The 16,382-nt window shown below is 42.7% G+C and overlaps 1 protein-coding gene across 1 annotated transcript in view; it reads left to right on the forward strand.

Annotated features, from left to right (window-relative positions):
- LOC118559841 (NACHT, LRR and PYD domains-containing protein 12-like) overlaps nt 1-15,933 on the forward strand; it is an 84,468-nt gene extending 68,535 nt beyond the window's left edge. Inside the window, exons 9-12 of the mRNA XM_036130361.1 lie at nt 806-979; nt 12,146-12,319; nt 14,737-14,907; nt 15,588-15,933. Of these exons, the coding sequence (XP_035986254.1) occupies nt 806-979; nt 12,146-12,319; nt 14,737-14,907; nt 15,588-15,600 (532 nt within the window). The 3' untranslated portion in view covers nt 15,601-15,933. The remainder of the gene's footprint in view (nt 1-805; nt 980-12,145; nt 12,320-14,736; nt 14,908-15,587) is intronic.
- Nucleotides 15,934-16,382: the final 449 nt, after the last annotated feature.

Genomic DNA, 16,382 nt, shown 5'->3' on the forward strand with positions numbered 1-16,382 from the left:
TATCCTGCTTCTGACTCCCAGCATGCATTGAAGGAGGCTTTCTGCTCACACCCAGGCAGTGCTCACCTTTTTAGGGGGGGAGAGTAATAATGGTGGGGGAACCTCTCTCCTCTGATTGTGGATCTGAACCCACAGCCACAGGGGAATTTCAACAAAGAGCACAGCGTAGTTTACTTTCTAACAACTTATTTTAACAGCTTCTTAACAACTTGTTTTAATGTCGACAACATCTGAGCTTTTACCTCTGATTTCCACATTTAATAAACTTCTCTCTGGGAAATTTTCCCAACATTTCTTTGCTTTTTCTCCGTGGCTTTCATGTCACCATGAGGAAAAAATTATCAGCTGACACATTTTCTACACATTAACATTCATGAGGTGCTTTGCATCGACCGTTTCTGCTTGAATCTGGGCGTGGAGAGGGCAGAACCTGAGCCAGAACCTGGTACCAAATGTATCGCTACAGCTGGGATCTAGAAAGGAAAATGGCTGCTGCTGTGCCTGAGCATGTTTTTTTTTATCTGAATATTTTTGCCATACTCCATTTTCTTTTTCTTGGGTTCACTTTTAGTACAGATTCCACACAAAGTTTTCTAAATGAGAGCCAGAACTGTAAAAATTACTAAACAAGTTTTAACTATTGAAAGTTCTGATATTGTTGATTGTTGAAGAGCTGAAGTCAGCAGGTCTTTATTGAAGCAGCTTGTTGTCATTGATATTAATGAGAGTTCTTTAACTGGTTCTGTTGGAATGTTAGAACCTTCATCCTGGTGGCTTCAGCTCACATCTTTTATTCTTTATTCAGCTTCATAGGCTGCAGTTTGTCAGAGATCAGCTGTGATTATCTGGTATCGGCGCTAAAGTCCAACCCGTCCCATCTGACAGAACTGGACCTGAGAAGGAACGACCTGAAAGATTCTGGAGTGAAGAAGCTCTGTGGTTTCCTCCAGACTCCCCTCTGCAAACTACAGACACTGAGGTCAGACTCCATGTTTTAGTTCTGATATTTATTATGTGAAAGTTGTGTTGACACTAAACTGCAGACATCTGGCTGATATTCTACTGATCCACACTGAGGATCTTCAAGGTAAAGTCTAATTTCTTCTTCACTGCTTTGCTCCAGTTAAAGTTTCTTTCTTTTTCTAACTTCCTGTCAGGATTTATTCAATAATCAACAAAAAACATGAAACAATGAGCTGAAATTCAGTTTAGAGTTTCAGCTTTTATCCAGAACTGAGGAAGAGGAAGAGAGAATAAATAAAATAATGATGTTTCATTTATTTTAAGGTTTTTAACGTAACGTTTCTTGCACTGGAGCTGATCTAATCTCTACTCAGCACACCTGTTTAGTCTCCACCCCGCCTGCATTTAGCCTTCAGTGTTTTCACCTGTTCTCACCTCCATTTATACTCCGTTCTGATCAGTCTCCAGTGCCAGAACGTCTCTTCTGAACTCTACTTGCAAGCTCATGCTAAGAGCCTTCCAGCCTCAGTTTTTTCTGTTAATTTACCTGTCTGTTGCCCGTTATGATCTGACCTGTTTTTTGAGTCTGCCTTAGCTTTGTTTTTTACCTGGATGTCTGCTCTGTACCTTTGTGGATTGTTTTTCCCTTATGACCCATCATCCCCTTAATAAATCCTTTAAGCATCACCTCCGTGTCCGGCTTATAAAGGGTTTTATCTAAGCAATTCATCACATTTAATCTCTTTAAACCTTCATCAGGTCAGTTTTTCTACATTTTCTACAGGATAATTATGCAGCTTAAGCGAAAATTCAGACTGAAGAAACTCTATTGCCTACCTCTATCAATCAGAGACTCATCCGCCTCCGACGCAAGCCAATCAGTTTTGAACTGCTCCTCCTCGAAGCCAATCAGCATCCTGGGTTCATCTTAAAAGAACTCCACATCCTTGTCTCGGCCTTCTGCTCAGCGAGCAAGCGGTGGCGTGCCGCGTCTGGTTTGGACTCTGATGACTGGATTCAAGAGATAATAACTTATCCTGAAATGCTCCTGCCATGAGAATACTGTCTAGCTGCACATTTTCCTTTCCGACCTCTGTTTTCGTCAGCTCCGATTCCTGGCGCAATGAACTCGCAAGCGACGCAGACGCGTCCCAACTCTGCCTAAGTTCCGGTCAGCTTCGCTTCATAGCGCGCCGGGGTCTTTCTCAAATTGACCTGGTAGGGCTGGCTCTTGGTTTGCGGATCCGCCGACTCATCCGGGACCTTCTCTGGTATTCATCGGCTTTGCTGCACCACCTTGCCGCTCGTCCCGGCCGCAACTTTTCAGCCGGATCTACTCTCTCATTCACTCGCTAATGTGTTTGGAGCCAGCTCAGGTAATATGTATTCACCCATGTTCGTCCTCTATTCAGGCGAACGTATTTCATTTTACTGTTTGTTTTCGTTTGCTTCTTCTTCTGGTGTTGCCGGTAGCCACCAGGCTTGTGGTGGCATTGCTGCCACCTACTGGTTGGAGTATGAAGTGCACTTTAAATTCAGCAATTGATAACAATTGTTATTAAACCGCTGCAACTCTGGTGCAATTTGGCATCCGCTTGGACTGGTCTGCATGCGGCCTGCCCTGCCATGTTCCCTGTGTGTTCCCTGCGTTCTCTGCCATATTCCCTGTGTGTTCCCTGCGTTCTCTGCCATATTCCCTGCGTTCTCTGCCATGTTCCCTGTGTGTTCCCTGCGTTCTCTGCCATATTCCCTGCGTTCTTTGCCATATTGCCTGCGTTCTCTGCCATGCTCCCTGCGTTCTCTGCCATGCTCCCTGTGTGTTCCCTGTGTTCTCTGCCATGTTCCCTTCTATGCTCCCTGTGTTCCCTCCCATGTCCCCTGGATGCTTCCCACCATACTCCCTGCTATGATTGTTCATTCATCACGTGCATCAGCCCGAAACTGACCATTCACCTCACCCTTCACCTCTCCATCCACCTCACCTCATCTTTCCATTCATCTTGGTTAAATTTTGGAAAGCCTTTGCGGCAATGGCCCTCTTTGCTAAGCTTTCACATATTTTCTCCTTCATTGCTCATCCTTCTCTCTGCCTTCTGAACTTGCTGACGCTCTGGCCTGGACCTCAGCATTTTTGGGGGGGAACATCCCTATTCTCATACATCTGTTTATCTACGTTAAAGTATAAATCATGTTTCCTGATTTATGTTTCCTGCCGAGGTCCAAGTATTTCGATTTAGACATTCCCCTTTGCAAGCCTTTCAGTTCCAAGTATCATCCTGAGACTGACCATCTCTATTCATTCACCTCAACATACACCTCACCTCATCTCCCCATACATCTCACTCAACTTTGGTAGGCCTTCGCGGCAACCGGCCTGTTTGATGCACTGGCCTCGACCTCGGCAATTTTTGGGGCGAAATATCCCTATTCTCAAACGCCTGCTTATGCATATTGAAGTATAATTCAGCGTGAATTTTTCCTGCCGAGGTCTGAGCGCCAAACTGTTAAAATAGTGTATCAATAAAATTATTCTAATTGCCTTTTCTTTCTGTGTGAGTTTTTCAGATTGAAATGCAGCTTAAGCGAAAATTCAGACTGAAGAAACTCTATTGCCTACCTCCATCAATCAGAGACTCATCCGCCTCCGACGCAAGCCAATCAGCTTTGAACTGCTCCTCCTCGAAGCCAATCAGCATCCTGGGTTCATCTTAAAAGAACTCCACATCCTTGTCTCGGCCTTCTGCTCAGCGAGCAAGCGGTGGCGTGCCGCGTCTGGTTTGGACTCTGATGACTGGATTCAACCCACCTCCATCCGCTTCTCCACCATCGTACCAAGCTCCGCCTGGCTTTCCTATGGTGCTGCTTCAACCTCGTCCCTACAGAGTGTAATTCATCCCAGACTCTTACGGATTTCCCAGTCACTCCTTAAAACGGTCCGGCAGAAGACCGCCATGTTGAGCCTGGTTCTGCCAGAGGTTTCTTCCTCAAAGGGGAGTTTTTCCTCTCCACAGTCGTTCATGCAAACCTGTGTTTATCAAGTTGGACATCAAGCTCAAACAGATCATCATATGGACTGAACAAACTTTGTTTATCTCCACTCCACCACCAGTTTCAGACCCGGGGGGAAATATCCCTATTCTCATACGCCTGCTTATGCATATTGAAGTATAATTCAGCGTGAATTTTTCCTGCCGAGGTCTGAGCGCCAAACTCTTAAAATATTGTATCAATAAAATTCTTATAATTGCCTTTTCTTTCTGTGTGAGTTTTTCAGATTGAATTAAAAATAATTGAATAAGTGGATCTAATTTAGCTGAAAAACAAAGTTCAGATCTTCTATTGTAATAAATCTTTGCTGAGTTTGTTCCTGGACTTGGAGCCAGTTTTTAATGTTGTCTCTCTGTGTAACTGAGTCTGAGCGCTGATCTCAGGTCAGAAGCGGACAGCATTGGGACCCCCAGTGTGTAGAAATGCCCCTCATGTGAAGCGGCTCAGAGGGGATTCAAGCCAGTTTAGAAAAGTGAATTTCAGCTCCTGGAATCTGTCTGACAGGAACAAATCTATAATCCCTGATTGATGTTTCAGCACTTTTAGAAGCTCTGCAAGGATTTTACTGACTAAAACACTCAGACACAACATGTCACAGTAGCAGGTTCTGCTTCTGGGAGCTTCAGGTCCTAAAGTCAGTTTACATAAAATATTCTCCATGACATCATGTTTGTATGGCTGTGGAATAATTAAAATAGTTCATTTATCTGCATTAATATCAATTTGTTCATATTTCCTCCACAATTTCTACTGACTTGTTTGTTTTCTGTGAAACTTGAATAATTTGGCTGCAGAAGCTGAGTTTGTATTGATGGAGCTGCTGGTGGAGCTGACAGAGCTGAAGAGCTGAAGTCAGTAGGGCTGTCATTTAGAAAGCTTGCTGACACTAAATAGACCTGAAATGTGTGTACGCCACTTTCCGACAGAAGTTAGGATCTCTAAAAATGAACTTGAGGGGAAAATGTGTGGTCCTCATGCCAGCTCTGACCCAGGCGTATGCTCATTTTGGAGACGGTGAAACTGGAGACACAGATTGTGAAGTGGTGAATTACAGCCAACCTGCATGAGGATTCCTCTCAGACGTTCACTTTCACTCCATATCAGACTTTAATCAGAGATCATCTTGATCAGAAGCATTAAAACCTCAGTATTATTCATTCTGCTGCTGGTGACTCTTAAATCCATCTGGGACATTTCAGATAAATCTAAATGCCGATAATCCATCTTAAATCAAAGTCTGCTAAGGTAAGGCAAAGGCAAATTTATTTATATAGCACAATTCAGTACAAGACAATACAAAGTGCTTTACATGATTAAGATATAGCAAAATATTAAAATGTAGATCGAAAATAGAATAAAAGCAAGTAGGGACAGAATGTAGTAACAAAAAAGAACATTAAAAACAGGAAAACTGTTTAACTAGAACAGTCAAAGGCAATTTTAAACAGATGTGTTTTTAATCTTGTTTTAAAAGAACTCATGCTTTCCGCACTTTTACAGTTTTCTGGAAGTTTGTTCCAGATAAGCGGAGCATAGGAACTTAATGCTGCTTCTCCATGTTTGGTTCTGGTTCTAGGTATGCAGAGTAGGCTGGAGCCAGAAGACCTTAATGGTCTGGAGGGTTGATACACTGATAACAAGTCTGTGATGTATTTAGGTGCTAAGCCATTCAGGGATTTATAGACTAACAGAAGTATTTTAAAGTCTATTCTCTGAGATACAGGGAGCCAGTGTAAGGACTTTAGAACTGGGGATATGTGCTCTACTTTCTTAGTCTTAGTGAGGACGCGGGCAGCAGCGTTCTGGATCAGCTGCAGCTGTCTGATCCACTTTTTAGGAAGACCTGTGAAAACACCGTTGCAGTAATCAATTCGAATAAAAATAAACGCATGGATTAGTTTTTCCAGATCCTGCTGATACATCAGTCCTTTAATCCTGGAAATGTTCCTCAGGTGATAGAAAGCCGACCTCGTAACTGTCTTTAGATGCTTTTGGAGGTTCAGGTCTGAGTCCATCACTACTCCCAGATTTCGGGCCTGATTAGTGGTTTTTAGCTGAAGCGACTGAAGCTGTGTGCTAACTTTTGATCTTTCCTCTATTGGTCCAAATATTATTACTTCAGTTTTGTTTTTATTCAGCTGAAGAAAATTTCGGCACATCCACGTATTGATTTCTTCTAGGCATTTACTCAGTGCTTGAATGGGTTCATAGTCACCTGGTGACATGGTGATGTAGAGCTGTGTGTCATCTGCATAGTTATGGTAGCTGATGTTGTTGTTTTTTATGATCTGGGCTAAAGGGAGCATGTAGATATTGAATAGGAGGGGACCCAGGATGGACCCTTGAGGAACCCCACATGTGATTTTTGTCATCTCTGATGTAAAGTTACCTACTGATACAAAAAATTCCCTGTCCTTTAAGTAGGATTTAAACCAGTTGAGAGCAGTACCAGAGAGGCCGACCCAGTTCTCCAGGCATTCTAACAGAATGGAGTGATCGACAGTATCAAATGCTGCACTGAGATCCAATAGAACCAGCACGGCGGTTCTTCCACAGTCTGTATTTATATGGATGTCATTAAACACCTTGATAAGGGCGGTCTTTGTACTGTGGTGAGCACGGAAACCTGACTGGAAAACATCAAAGCGGCTGGTCGTAGTTAAGAAGGTGTTTAATTGCTGAAATACAGCTTTTTCAATGATCTTACTGATAAAGGGGAGGTTTGAGATGGGCCTGTAGTTCTGGAGTAGAAGTTTGTCTAAATTCTTTTTCTTTATTCTTTTTCAGCAGTGGTTTGATAATTGCTGGGGACTGGGGGAAAACAGCTGACAGAAGGGATGCGTTTATTATCTGAGTCAAATCAGATGCTATGACAGGTAAAACTTTTTTAAAGAAAGCAGTGGGGAGAACATCAAGGCAGCTTGTGGAGGAACTTAACTGCTGAATGATCTGCTCTAAGCTTTTGGAGTCTATTTGGCTGAATTGGGACATTTGGTCAAAATCAATTCTGGTAGGAGACAACTTTGGTACTGAACTTAGTATGGATGTACAAACAGATCCTCTAATCTTTTGGATTTTTTCAGTAAAGAAGTTAGCAAATTCGTGGCAGGCCCTGGTGGAGTGGAGTTCAGAAGCCACTGACACAGGCGGATTTGTTAACCTGTCGACTGTGGCAAATAAGACACAAGATTATTAATGTTTTTCTTGATGATCTCTGAGAAGAAAGATTCTCTTGCATTTTTCAGTTGTAAGTTATATCTGTAAAGTCTCTCTTTATAGATGTCATAGTGAACCTGGAGTCTGTTCTTTCTCCACCTGCGTTCAGCTTTCCGACATTCCCTTTTTTCACTTCTAACTGCTGGAGCATTTCTCCAAGGAGATTTTTTCTTCCCGAAAAAAACCTTCACTTTGACTGGAGTAATGCAGTTAATGATGTCTGAGACTTTAGACTGAAAGTTATCTACTAGCTCATCTACTGAGTTGCAGCCCAAGGTTGAGGTAGCAGAGTAAGCTTGAATAAAAGTTTCTGTGGCATTGTCCTTAAAGGTACGTTTTCTTACGATGTCCCTTTGGCTAAATGAGTCACTGGAAATGATACATTCAAAGGTAACTGTCATGGTTGAGTTTTGGTTTGGCTTTGTTTTTCTGTTATATTCATTTTTTCATCTCTTTTGGGTTAGGTTTGACTTTATTTATTGTTAGTTTTCAGTCATCAGTTATTTTCTGTCATTTTTCACTTCACCTCCTCAGCAGTCAGTCACACCTGTTATCATTTACCAGTCAATTAGCCAGACCCTGTTTCCACCTGTGAAGTGTTCTATTTAAACCTGCCTCTGCCTTCAGTTCAGCACTGGGCCGTCATCATTCCACACCTCTCCATGCCAGTCCCCGTTTTGCCTTGGAAGCTTTGTTTTGCTCCTGTTAAGGTTAGTCCTGTCAGTCACTCTAAAGACTGTTTGTTCCTGGAGAGGTTCTGCTCTGTGTCCTGGTGTCTCCAGGGAACTGCTAACTGGACTAGCCATCCTGGAAAGGCTCTGCTCTGTGCCCTGGTGTCTCTCAAGTTCTGCTAACCTGACTAGCCGCCCTGGTGAAGCTCAGCTCTGTGCCCTGGTGTCTCTCAAGTTCTGCTAACCTGACTAGCCGCCCTGGTGAAGCTCAGCTCTGTGCCCTGATGTCTCCAATGAACTGCTAACCTGAGTGCTTTGAGGCCTGCTAGCCGAGCAGCACCTAGCAAGTGTGGACTCTCTGTCTCCGGGCCGTCAGCTCCTGCCATCATCTACATCCCTGACTTTCTGCAGTCCTGAACCTCCGGTCTTCATCACTCATCACCCAGCATACTTCTTTCAATAAAGACTGAAACTTTTAGTTCCGTGTGTGCGTCCTGAGTTCATCGGTAAACAAAACCCTGACAGTAACAGAGAAGTGATCGGATAAGGCAACATCAGTTACATTGACCTGTGAAATGTTTAGACCTTTAGTGATGATCAAGTCTAAAATATGTCCCTGCTTGTGTGTTGGCTGTTTAACATTCTGAGTTAAACCAGAATGTTAAACAGCCAAACAGTGTGTTGGCTGTTTAACATTCTGAGTTAAACCAAAGTTTCTAAGTGTGTCACACAGCTCTTTTGCACTTCTGTCTTCAGGGTTGTCGATGTGAAAGTTGAAGTCTCCCACAATAATTAAACAGTCATAATCAACACATATCACAGACAAGAGGTCACTAAAATCCTTAAAAAAATTTGATGTGGACTTAGGAGGCCTGTACACATTTAGAAACATAGTTCGTACCGGGCTCTTTACCTTGAGAGTCAAATGTTCAAAAGAGTCAAATTTTCCCAAAAACACCTTTTTACACTTTAGTGAATCATTAAACAATGTTGCTACTCCTCCACCTTTCCTTTGCTGTCTGCTCTCACAAAGGAAATTGTAGTTTGGATGTGTACTCCATCAGTATAACTTCTTCATTAGATTCATGTAACCATGTTTCTGTTAAAAACATAACATCAAGATTGTTGTCAATAATAAAGTCATTAATTAATAGGGATTTTCCTGACAGAGATCTAATGTTTAATAAACCTAGTTTATATGATTTGGTGGTTGATGATGTCTCTGTGGCAGGTTGCATCTGACATTTTATGATTTTAAAGTATTTGTTCCTGTCTATCCTTTTGTTTTTCTTTTTTCTGCCACGTATCATCACAGATATTCCATAATCCCCGGCAAAAGACCCAAGCTGATTCTGGAAACTGTCATGTCTGATAAACATGCAGCTAGGGCCCGCTATGTATCACAGCGAAGTAATCTGAAGGTCTTGAGGACTTGCATGTTCCGTGATACATAGAGGAGGATCTGGGGCTCTGCGGCCTTTGGAAGATGCTGGTTTAGTCACAGAGCTGTGGCTATTTGGAGAGGATGTCATCTGTAGGCCAATCTTAAATACTTTGTTCATGTTGGGAGAAAATTCCAGAAAAGGAACCTCTGAGCTTTGTGGAGAGGAAGGCGAGGCGGGTGTAGTCTGGACTGGTGTTCGTGACGATGGAGGTTCTTGGTCCTCTCTTTGTCCTGGAATGGATCCTCCTGTAGCTCTGACGAAGCCTCTTTCTGTGTCATCTTTCTGGCCATCTTTATTTTGGCTTGTTCGGGCTGCACTGGGCTTATCATTTGTTTTGGCACTGGATGTACTTTGTTTTGGGACAAACCTGATGGCGTATGGTTCACAGAATAGAAGATGTTTGAAATCAGCCGTTTTGCACCTGACCTATTTAGAGAGAAGCCATTGCTGCTAAACAGATGTCTTCTTTCCCAGCAGATGTTAAAGTTGTCTATGAAGGTTACAGTTGTTTGTTTGCATGTTTTTTCCAGCCATTTGTTTAGCATCAGAATTCTGGAAAAATTTTATCTCCACAGTTAACGGGCGTGTGAGGCCCGCTAAGAAAAACCTTGACATTAAGGCCATGAACTAGGTTCAACAAACGAATGTAATCCTCTTTCAATACTTCTGATTTTCTTATCCGGGTGACGTCGCCCAGGGCTTCAGCTTGTATTATGAGTTTTTCCAAGGTCGGGCGTTCTTTCAAGATCCTCAGAAGGTTGTCTGATATTTCAGACACCAGGCCAAAGTTCGAAGGGTTATAAATCAACACCTCTGTGTTTTTCTTGTTAAAGAAATGTTTAATCCCCTTTACAGAGCATAATATCAGGGTCCTTGGCCCTGTGGCATGTCTTTTCTGTGATGTCTTAGAACGAAAATCGTTGACATACCTCTGATTGTTGTCGTGATCCTCCTTGATCACATTTTGGAGCAGAGCGAATCTGTTTCGTAATGGAATTCCAGCATTTCGAGCAGGTGTACTCCTATCATTTGTTTTGAGAACAGCCCGTTGTTGTTTCATTTGTCTTGGGACATCTCTCTGTAGTCTCGGCCAGTTTTCTTTGTCTGGGTGCGGGGTTCGTTGATCCTTTGGTCTTGCACCCAGAGTGATCCAGGGATTCTCATTTTACTCCGAGGACTGTTTGTTCGCTGAGTCGCTGGGCTGGTGGTCACCATTCAGAATCACAGGCAGGGTTGTTTCATTTCCATGCGTGGCGTGGCGTTTACATCATAATTCACTTTGAGTCGACAGATTTTCAGTTCCAAAACAGCTATCTTCTGTAAAAGCTTGTCAAAGTCCATTGTGGTGAAGGTAGGCATCCTTTGAATTGGGTGGTTCTTCTTCATATCCACTTCATGTTGAATTCTTTCAACAGCATTTTTCCTGAGAACTGCCTCCTCTGGGCTGTTGTAAAAAGGTATCTTGTGTGGATTAGCTGAAAACTAAAATAGTCCACACGGGAAAAAAATCTAAATCAAAAATAAATCACAGAAAATAAATAAAATAAAATAACTAAATCCAACTTTCTGTAATTTTGGTTAAGAGATAAAAAGGAGATAAAAAGGGAGGAAAATGCAAGCAAGCAGGGAGCAGAGAAAAGAGCGTCCGAGTAGGCAGAGAGGCGGAGAGTGCTAACATCTTCTCTGGGTTTTCTATCTTCACATTCCTCTCTCCAATGATCACCAGGGTGACCTGTTCCACAGATTATTGTGACCAGGTGATCAGAAATAATTGCTGCAAACAGTCAAACACACTCGTGCATAATGCTTCTGGCTGGATGCATTGGCACTGCTTGAAAACCATGCAGATGGAGAATTGAGGAAACACACTTTCAGGGATCAAAAATTTCCTGGCAAATAATGAGGACTGGCCAATATCCTACTTCTGACTCCCAGCATACATTGTGCTGTTCCCCACAAGGGAAAGTGGCTCCACCTGCCTGTGAGGAGCTGAAAGGAAGCTCTCCAACCCCCAGAGAGCAGAGAAGGAGGCTTTCTGCTCACACCCAGGCTGTGCTCACCTTTTTAGGGGGGGGGGGGTAATAATGGTGGGGAAACCTCTTTCCTCTGAATGTGGATCTTAACCCACAGCCACAGGGGAATTTCAACATGGAGCAAAGCGTGGTTTACTTTTTAACAACTTATTTAACAGCTTCTTAACAACTTGTTTTAATGTGGGCAACATCTGAGCTTTTACCTCTGATTTCCACATTTAATAAATGCCTCTCTGGGAAATTTTCCCAACGTTTCTTTGCTTTTTCTCCGTGGCTCCCACGTCACCATGATGAAAAAATGATCAGCTGACACATTTTCTACACATTAACATCATGAGGTGCTTTGCATCGGCCGTTTCTGCTTGAATCTGGGCGTGTAGAGGGCAGAACCTGAGCCAGAACCTGGTACCAAATGTATCGCTACAGCTGGGATCTAGAAAGGAAAATGGCTGCTGCTGTGCCTGAGCATGGTTTGATTCGTCTGAATTTTTTTGCCATACTCCATTTTCTTTTTCTTGGCATTCACTTTTAGTACGGATTCCACACAAAGTTTTCTAAATGAGAGCCAGGACTGTAAAAATTACTAAACAAGTTTTAACTGTTGAAAGTTCTGATATTGTTAATTGTTGAAGAGCTGAAGTCAGCAGGTCTTTATTGAAGCAGCAGCTTGTTGTCATTGATATTAATGAGAGTTCTTTAACTGGTTCTGTTGGACTGTTAGAACCTGCATCCTGGTGGCTTCAGCTCACATCTTTGATTCTTTACACAGATTGATAAACTGCAGTTTGTCAGAGATCAGCTGTGATTATCTGGTATCGGCGCTGAGGTCCAACCCGTCCCATCTGACACAACTGGACCTGAGTCACAACAACCTCAATGATTCTGGAGTGAAGAAGCTCTGTGGTTTCCTCCAGACTCCCCTCTGCAAACTACAGACACTGAGGTCAGACTCCATGTTTAAGTTCTGATATGTGTGATGTGAAAGTTGTGTTGACACTAAACTGCAGACATCTGGCTGATATTCTACTGATCCACACTGTGGATCTTCATGTTAAAGTCTGCTTTCTTCTTCACTGCTTTGCTCCATTTAAACTTTCTTTCTTTTTCTAACTTCCTGTCAGGATTTATTCAATAATCAGCAGAAAACATGAAACAATGAGCCAAATTTCATTTTAGACTTGCAGCTTTTATCCAGAACTGAGAAAAAGGAAGAGAAAATAAATAAAATACTGATGTTTCATTTAGTTGAAGGTTTTTAAACTCTTTAAACCTTTATCAGGTCAGTATCTCTACATTTTCTACATGATGATTTTAAAATAATTGAATAAGTGGATCTAATTTAGCTGAAAAACAAAGTTCAGATCTTCTATTGTAATAAATCTTTGCTGAGTTTGTTCCTGGACCTGGAGCCAGTTTTTAATGTTGTCTCTCTGTGTAACTGAGTCTGAGCCCTGATCTCAGGTCAGAAGCGGACAGCATTGGGACCCCCAGTGTGTAGAAATGCCCCTCATGAGAAGCAGCTCAGAGGGGATTCAAGCCAGTTTAGAAAAGTCAATTTCAGCTCCTGGAATCTGTCTGACAGGAACAAATCTATAATCCCTGATTGATGCGTCAGCACTTTTAGAAGCTCTGCAAGGATTTTACGGACTAAAACACTCAGACACAACATGTCACAGTAGCAGGTTCTGGTTCTGGGAGCTTCAGCTCCTAAAGTCAGTTTACATGAAATATTCTCCATGACATCATGTTTTTATGGCTGTGGATTAATTAAAATAGTTCATTTATCTGCATTAATATCCATTTGTTCATATTTCCGCCACAATTGCTGCTGACTTGTTTGTTTTCTGTGAAACTTGAATAATTTGGCTGCAGAAGCTGAGTTTGTATTGATGGAGCTGCTGGTGGAGCTGACAGAGGTGAAGAGCTGAAGTCAGCAGGGCAGTCATTTAGAAAGCTTGCTGACACTAAATGGAGCTGAAATGTGCATACGCCACTTTCCACCAGAAGTTAGGATCTCTAAAAATGAACTTGAGGGGAAAATGTGTGGTCCTCATGCCAGCTCTGACCCAGGTGTACGCTCATTTTGGAGACGGGGAAACTGGAGACGCAGATGGTGAAGTGGTGAATTACAGCTAAACTGCATGAGGATTCCTCTCAGATTTTCACTTTCACTCCATATCAGACTTTAATCAGAGATCATCTTGATCAGAAGCATTAAAACCTCATTATTATTCATTCTGATGCTGGTGACTCTTAAATCCATCTGGGACCTTTCAGATAAATCTAAATGCTCATAAGCCATCTTAAATCTTAAATCAAAGTCTGCTAGCATCTTCTCTGGGTTTTCTACCTTCACATTCCTCTCTCCAATGATCACCAGGGTGACCTGTTCCACAGATTATTGTGACCAGGTGAGCAGCAATCACTTTAATTGCTGCAAACAGTCAAACATACTCGTGCGTAATGCTGCTGGCTGGATGCATTGGCACTGCTGGAAGACCGTGCAGATGGAGAATTTAGGAAACGCGCTTTCAGGGATCAAAGATTTCCTCGCCAATAATGAGGACTGGCCAATGTCCTGCTTCTGACTCCCAGTATGGATTGTGCTGTTCCCCACAGGGGAAAGTGGCTCCACCTCCCTCTGAGGAGGTGAAAGGCACTTCTCCAACCCCCAAAGAGCCGAAAAGGAGGCTTTCTGCTCACACCCAGGCAGTGCTCACCTTTTGGGGGGGGGGTAATAATGGTCTCTCCTTTGAATGTGCATCTGAACCCACAGCCACAGGGGAATTTCAACACGGAGCACAACGTGGTTTACTTTTAAAAAACTTATTTTAACAGCTTTTTAACAAATTGTTTTAATGTGGACAACATCTGAGCTTTTACGTCTGATTTCCACATTTAATAAACGCCTCTCTGGAAAATTTTCCCAACGTTTCTTTGCTTGTTCTCCATGGCTGCCACGTCACCATGATGTAAAAATGATCAGCTGACACATTTTCTACACATTAACATTCATGAGGTGCTTTGCATCAACCGTTTTAGCTTGAATCTGCGCGTGTAGAGGGCAGAACCTGAGCCAGAATCTGGTACCAAATGTATCGCTACAGCCGGGATCTAGAAAGGAAAATGGCTGCTGCTGTGCCTGAACATGGTTTTATTAATCTGAATATTTTTGCCAACAAGTTTTAACTATTGAAAGTTCTTATATTCTTGACTGTTGAAGAGCTGAAGTCAGCAGGTGTTTATTGAAGCAGCAGCTTGTTGTCATTAATATTAATGAGAGTTCTTTAACTGGTTCTGTTGGACTGTTAGAACCTGCATCATGGTGGCTTCTGCTCACATCTTTGATTCTTTATTCAGCTTGAGTTACTGCAGTTTGTCGAAGATCAGCTGTGATCATCTGGTATTGGCGCTGAAGTCCAACCCATCCCTTCTGACACAACTGGACCTGAGCTTCAACTACCTGAAGGAGTCAGAGGTTCAGCAGCTGGAGAATCTTGTACAGAGTCCAGACTACAAACTGAAAACTCTGTAAGTAGATGGTTGGAGTGAGTCCAGCTGCTGTCAGCAGAACTGTTCTGAACCCAGTTGGTACCAAAGCAAAGATCCAGCGTTTCCAGTAAAGCTGCAGCTTCTCAGTGGGAGGAGAATGGTGACAGGCTTCCTGATTGGACACAAAGACAACAATCAGCCAATCAGAGGAGCCAGCAGCTTGTTGTGTTCCTGTGTTTGTGTCCATGTGAAGATGACTGTTGTTGTTGTGTTCAAGTCTCCAGGAAATGCAGCTGGATTCCAGCTGACAGCCTTCCACCATGTCTAGAGACAGTGGTCCTCATTCATCAAGCTGTGGAGCATCAGATCTGATCTCAGACTCTTTGTTCTCTAATTTCAGCAGCAAACAGCTGATCAGTTTCATCTTAGTCACAGCTCTGAGATCAGTCTGACTGCAGCCTGCAAATCACTGATTTCACAGCCCATCATTACATTTAGTCACCATGTGGTCTGTCTACAGAGCAGAAGCTCTGCTGAAGTCCACTCAGCACATCTGGACATGTGTCCTTCTCTCACTAGTTTCATCCAGATGTGTTCAGGGACAGCCTCCATGTTTCTTAGTCAGCTGATGTTTCAGGAACAGATGAGATGTTCATGTTCAGCTTCCAGAGGCTGAAACACTCACTGATCTCCTCTGTTGCTCCTTCTTCTCTCTGCAGGACGTGGAGGTGATGATCTTAGTGGAGGAGAGAAGCTGAGCTGTCCTGATGATCCAGAGGTTGAAGCTGCAGCAGTTTGAGTTTAAAGAGACTCTGACTGGATCCTGATGATGAACTCTGACCTTAGAGATGTTGATCCTGTTTATCTGATTATATCTGTCATTTAGTGTCTGATATTGTTTGTCTCTGTGGACCAGTGAGGATCAAATGAAAACTAAGTTGCATTTAGTGGCTCCATGGAGTTTTGACCTGAATCTGATGAAACTGCAAAGTTGATATTTTTTCTCTCTGCTTCATTTTCAGCCTGTAACCCAGAAATCTGAAATAAAGCTCAACTCTAAAGTTTTCAGGCTGCATGTTTGCTTCATTGTGATGCAGTTTCTGTGGGTTTTTCAGCATATTTTAGAAGTTTTCTGCAAATGTTTGGACAGCTCTGGTCCTTTTATCTGTTGCTGCAAACAACTCAGTGAGTAAATGATGGTTTCTTCAATCAGAGGATGAAGCTTTTCTTCATGATTTAACATCAAATCTTTTTATTTCCTTGATTTTGGAGGTAAAATCTAAAAGTGAGTAAAGATAAAGTTTGCTCCAGCTTCTCCTTTGGTGAGCATGGAAACACTTTCTGCAGCAGCTCAGAGACTTTCAGATCTTCTTTGGAGGATTTTCTTCCTGCAGAACGGTTCTGGTTCTGTTGGATCTGAGGCTCATCATGCAGCTCTGCTGTGCTGAGGTCAGAACATAGATTTTAATCCTGTTTAGGGACTGTGGGGGTAAAACCTTCACCTGTAGCTCCTC

This window comes from Fundulus heteroclitus, unplaced genomic scaffold, assembly GCF_011125445.2.
Source record: "Fundulus heteroclitus isolate FHET01 unplaced genomic scaffold, MU-UCD_Fhet_4.1 scaffold_349, whole genome shotgun sequence".
Classification (NCBI taxonomy): Eukaryota; Metazoa; Chordata; class Actinopteri; order Cyprinodontiformes; family Fundulidae; genus Fundulus; species Fundulus heteroclitus.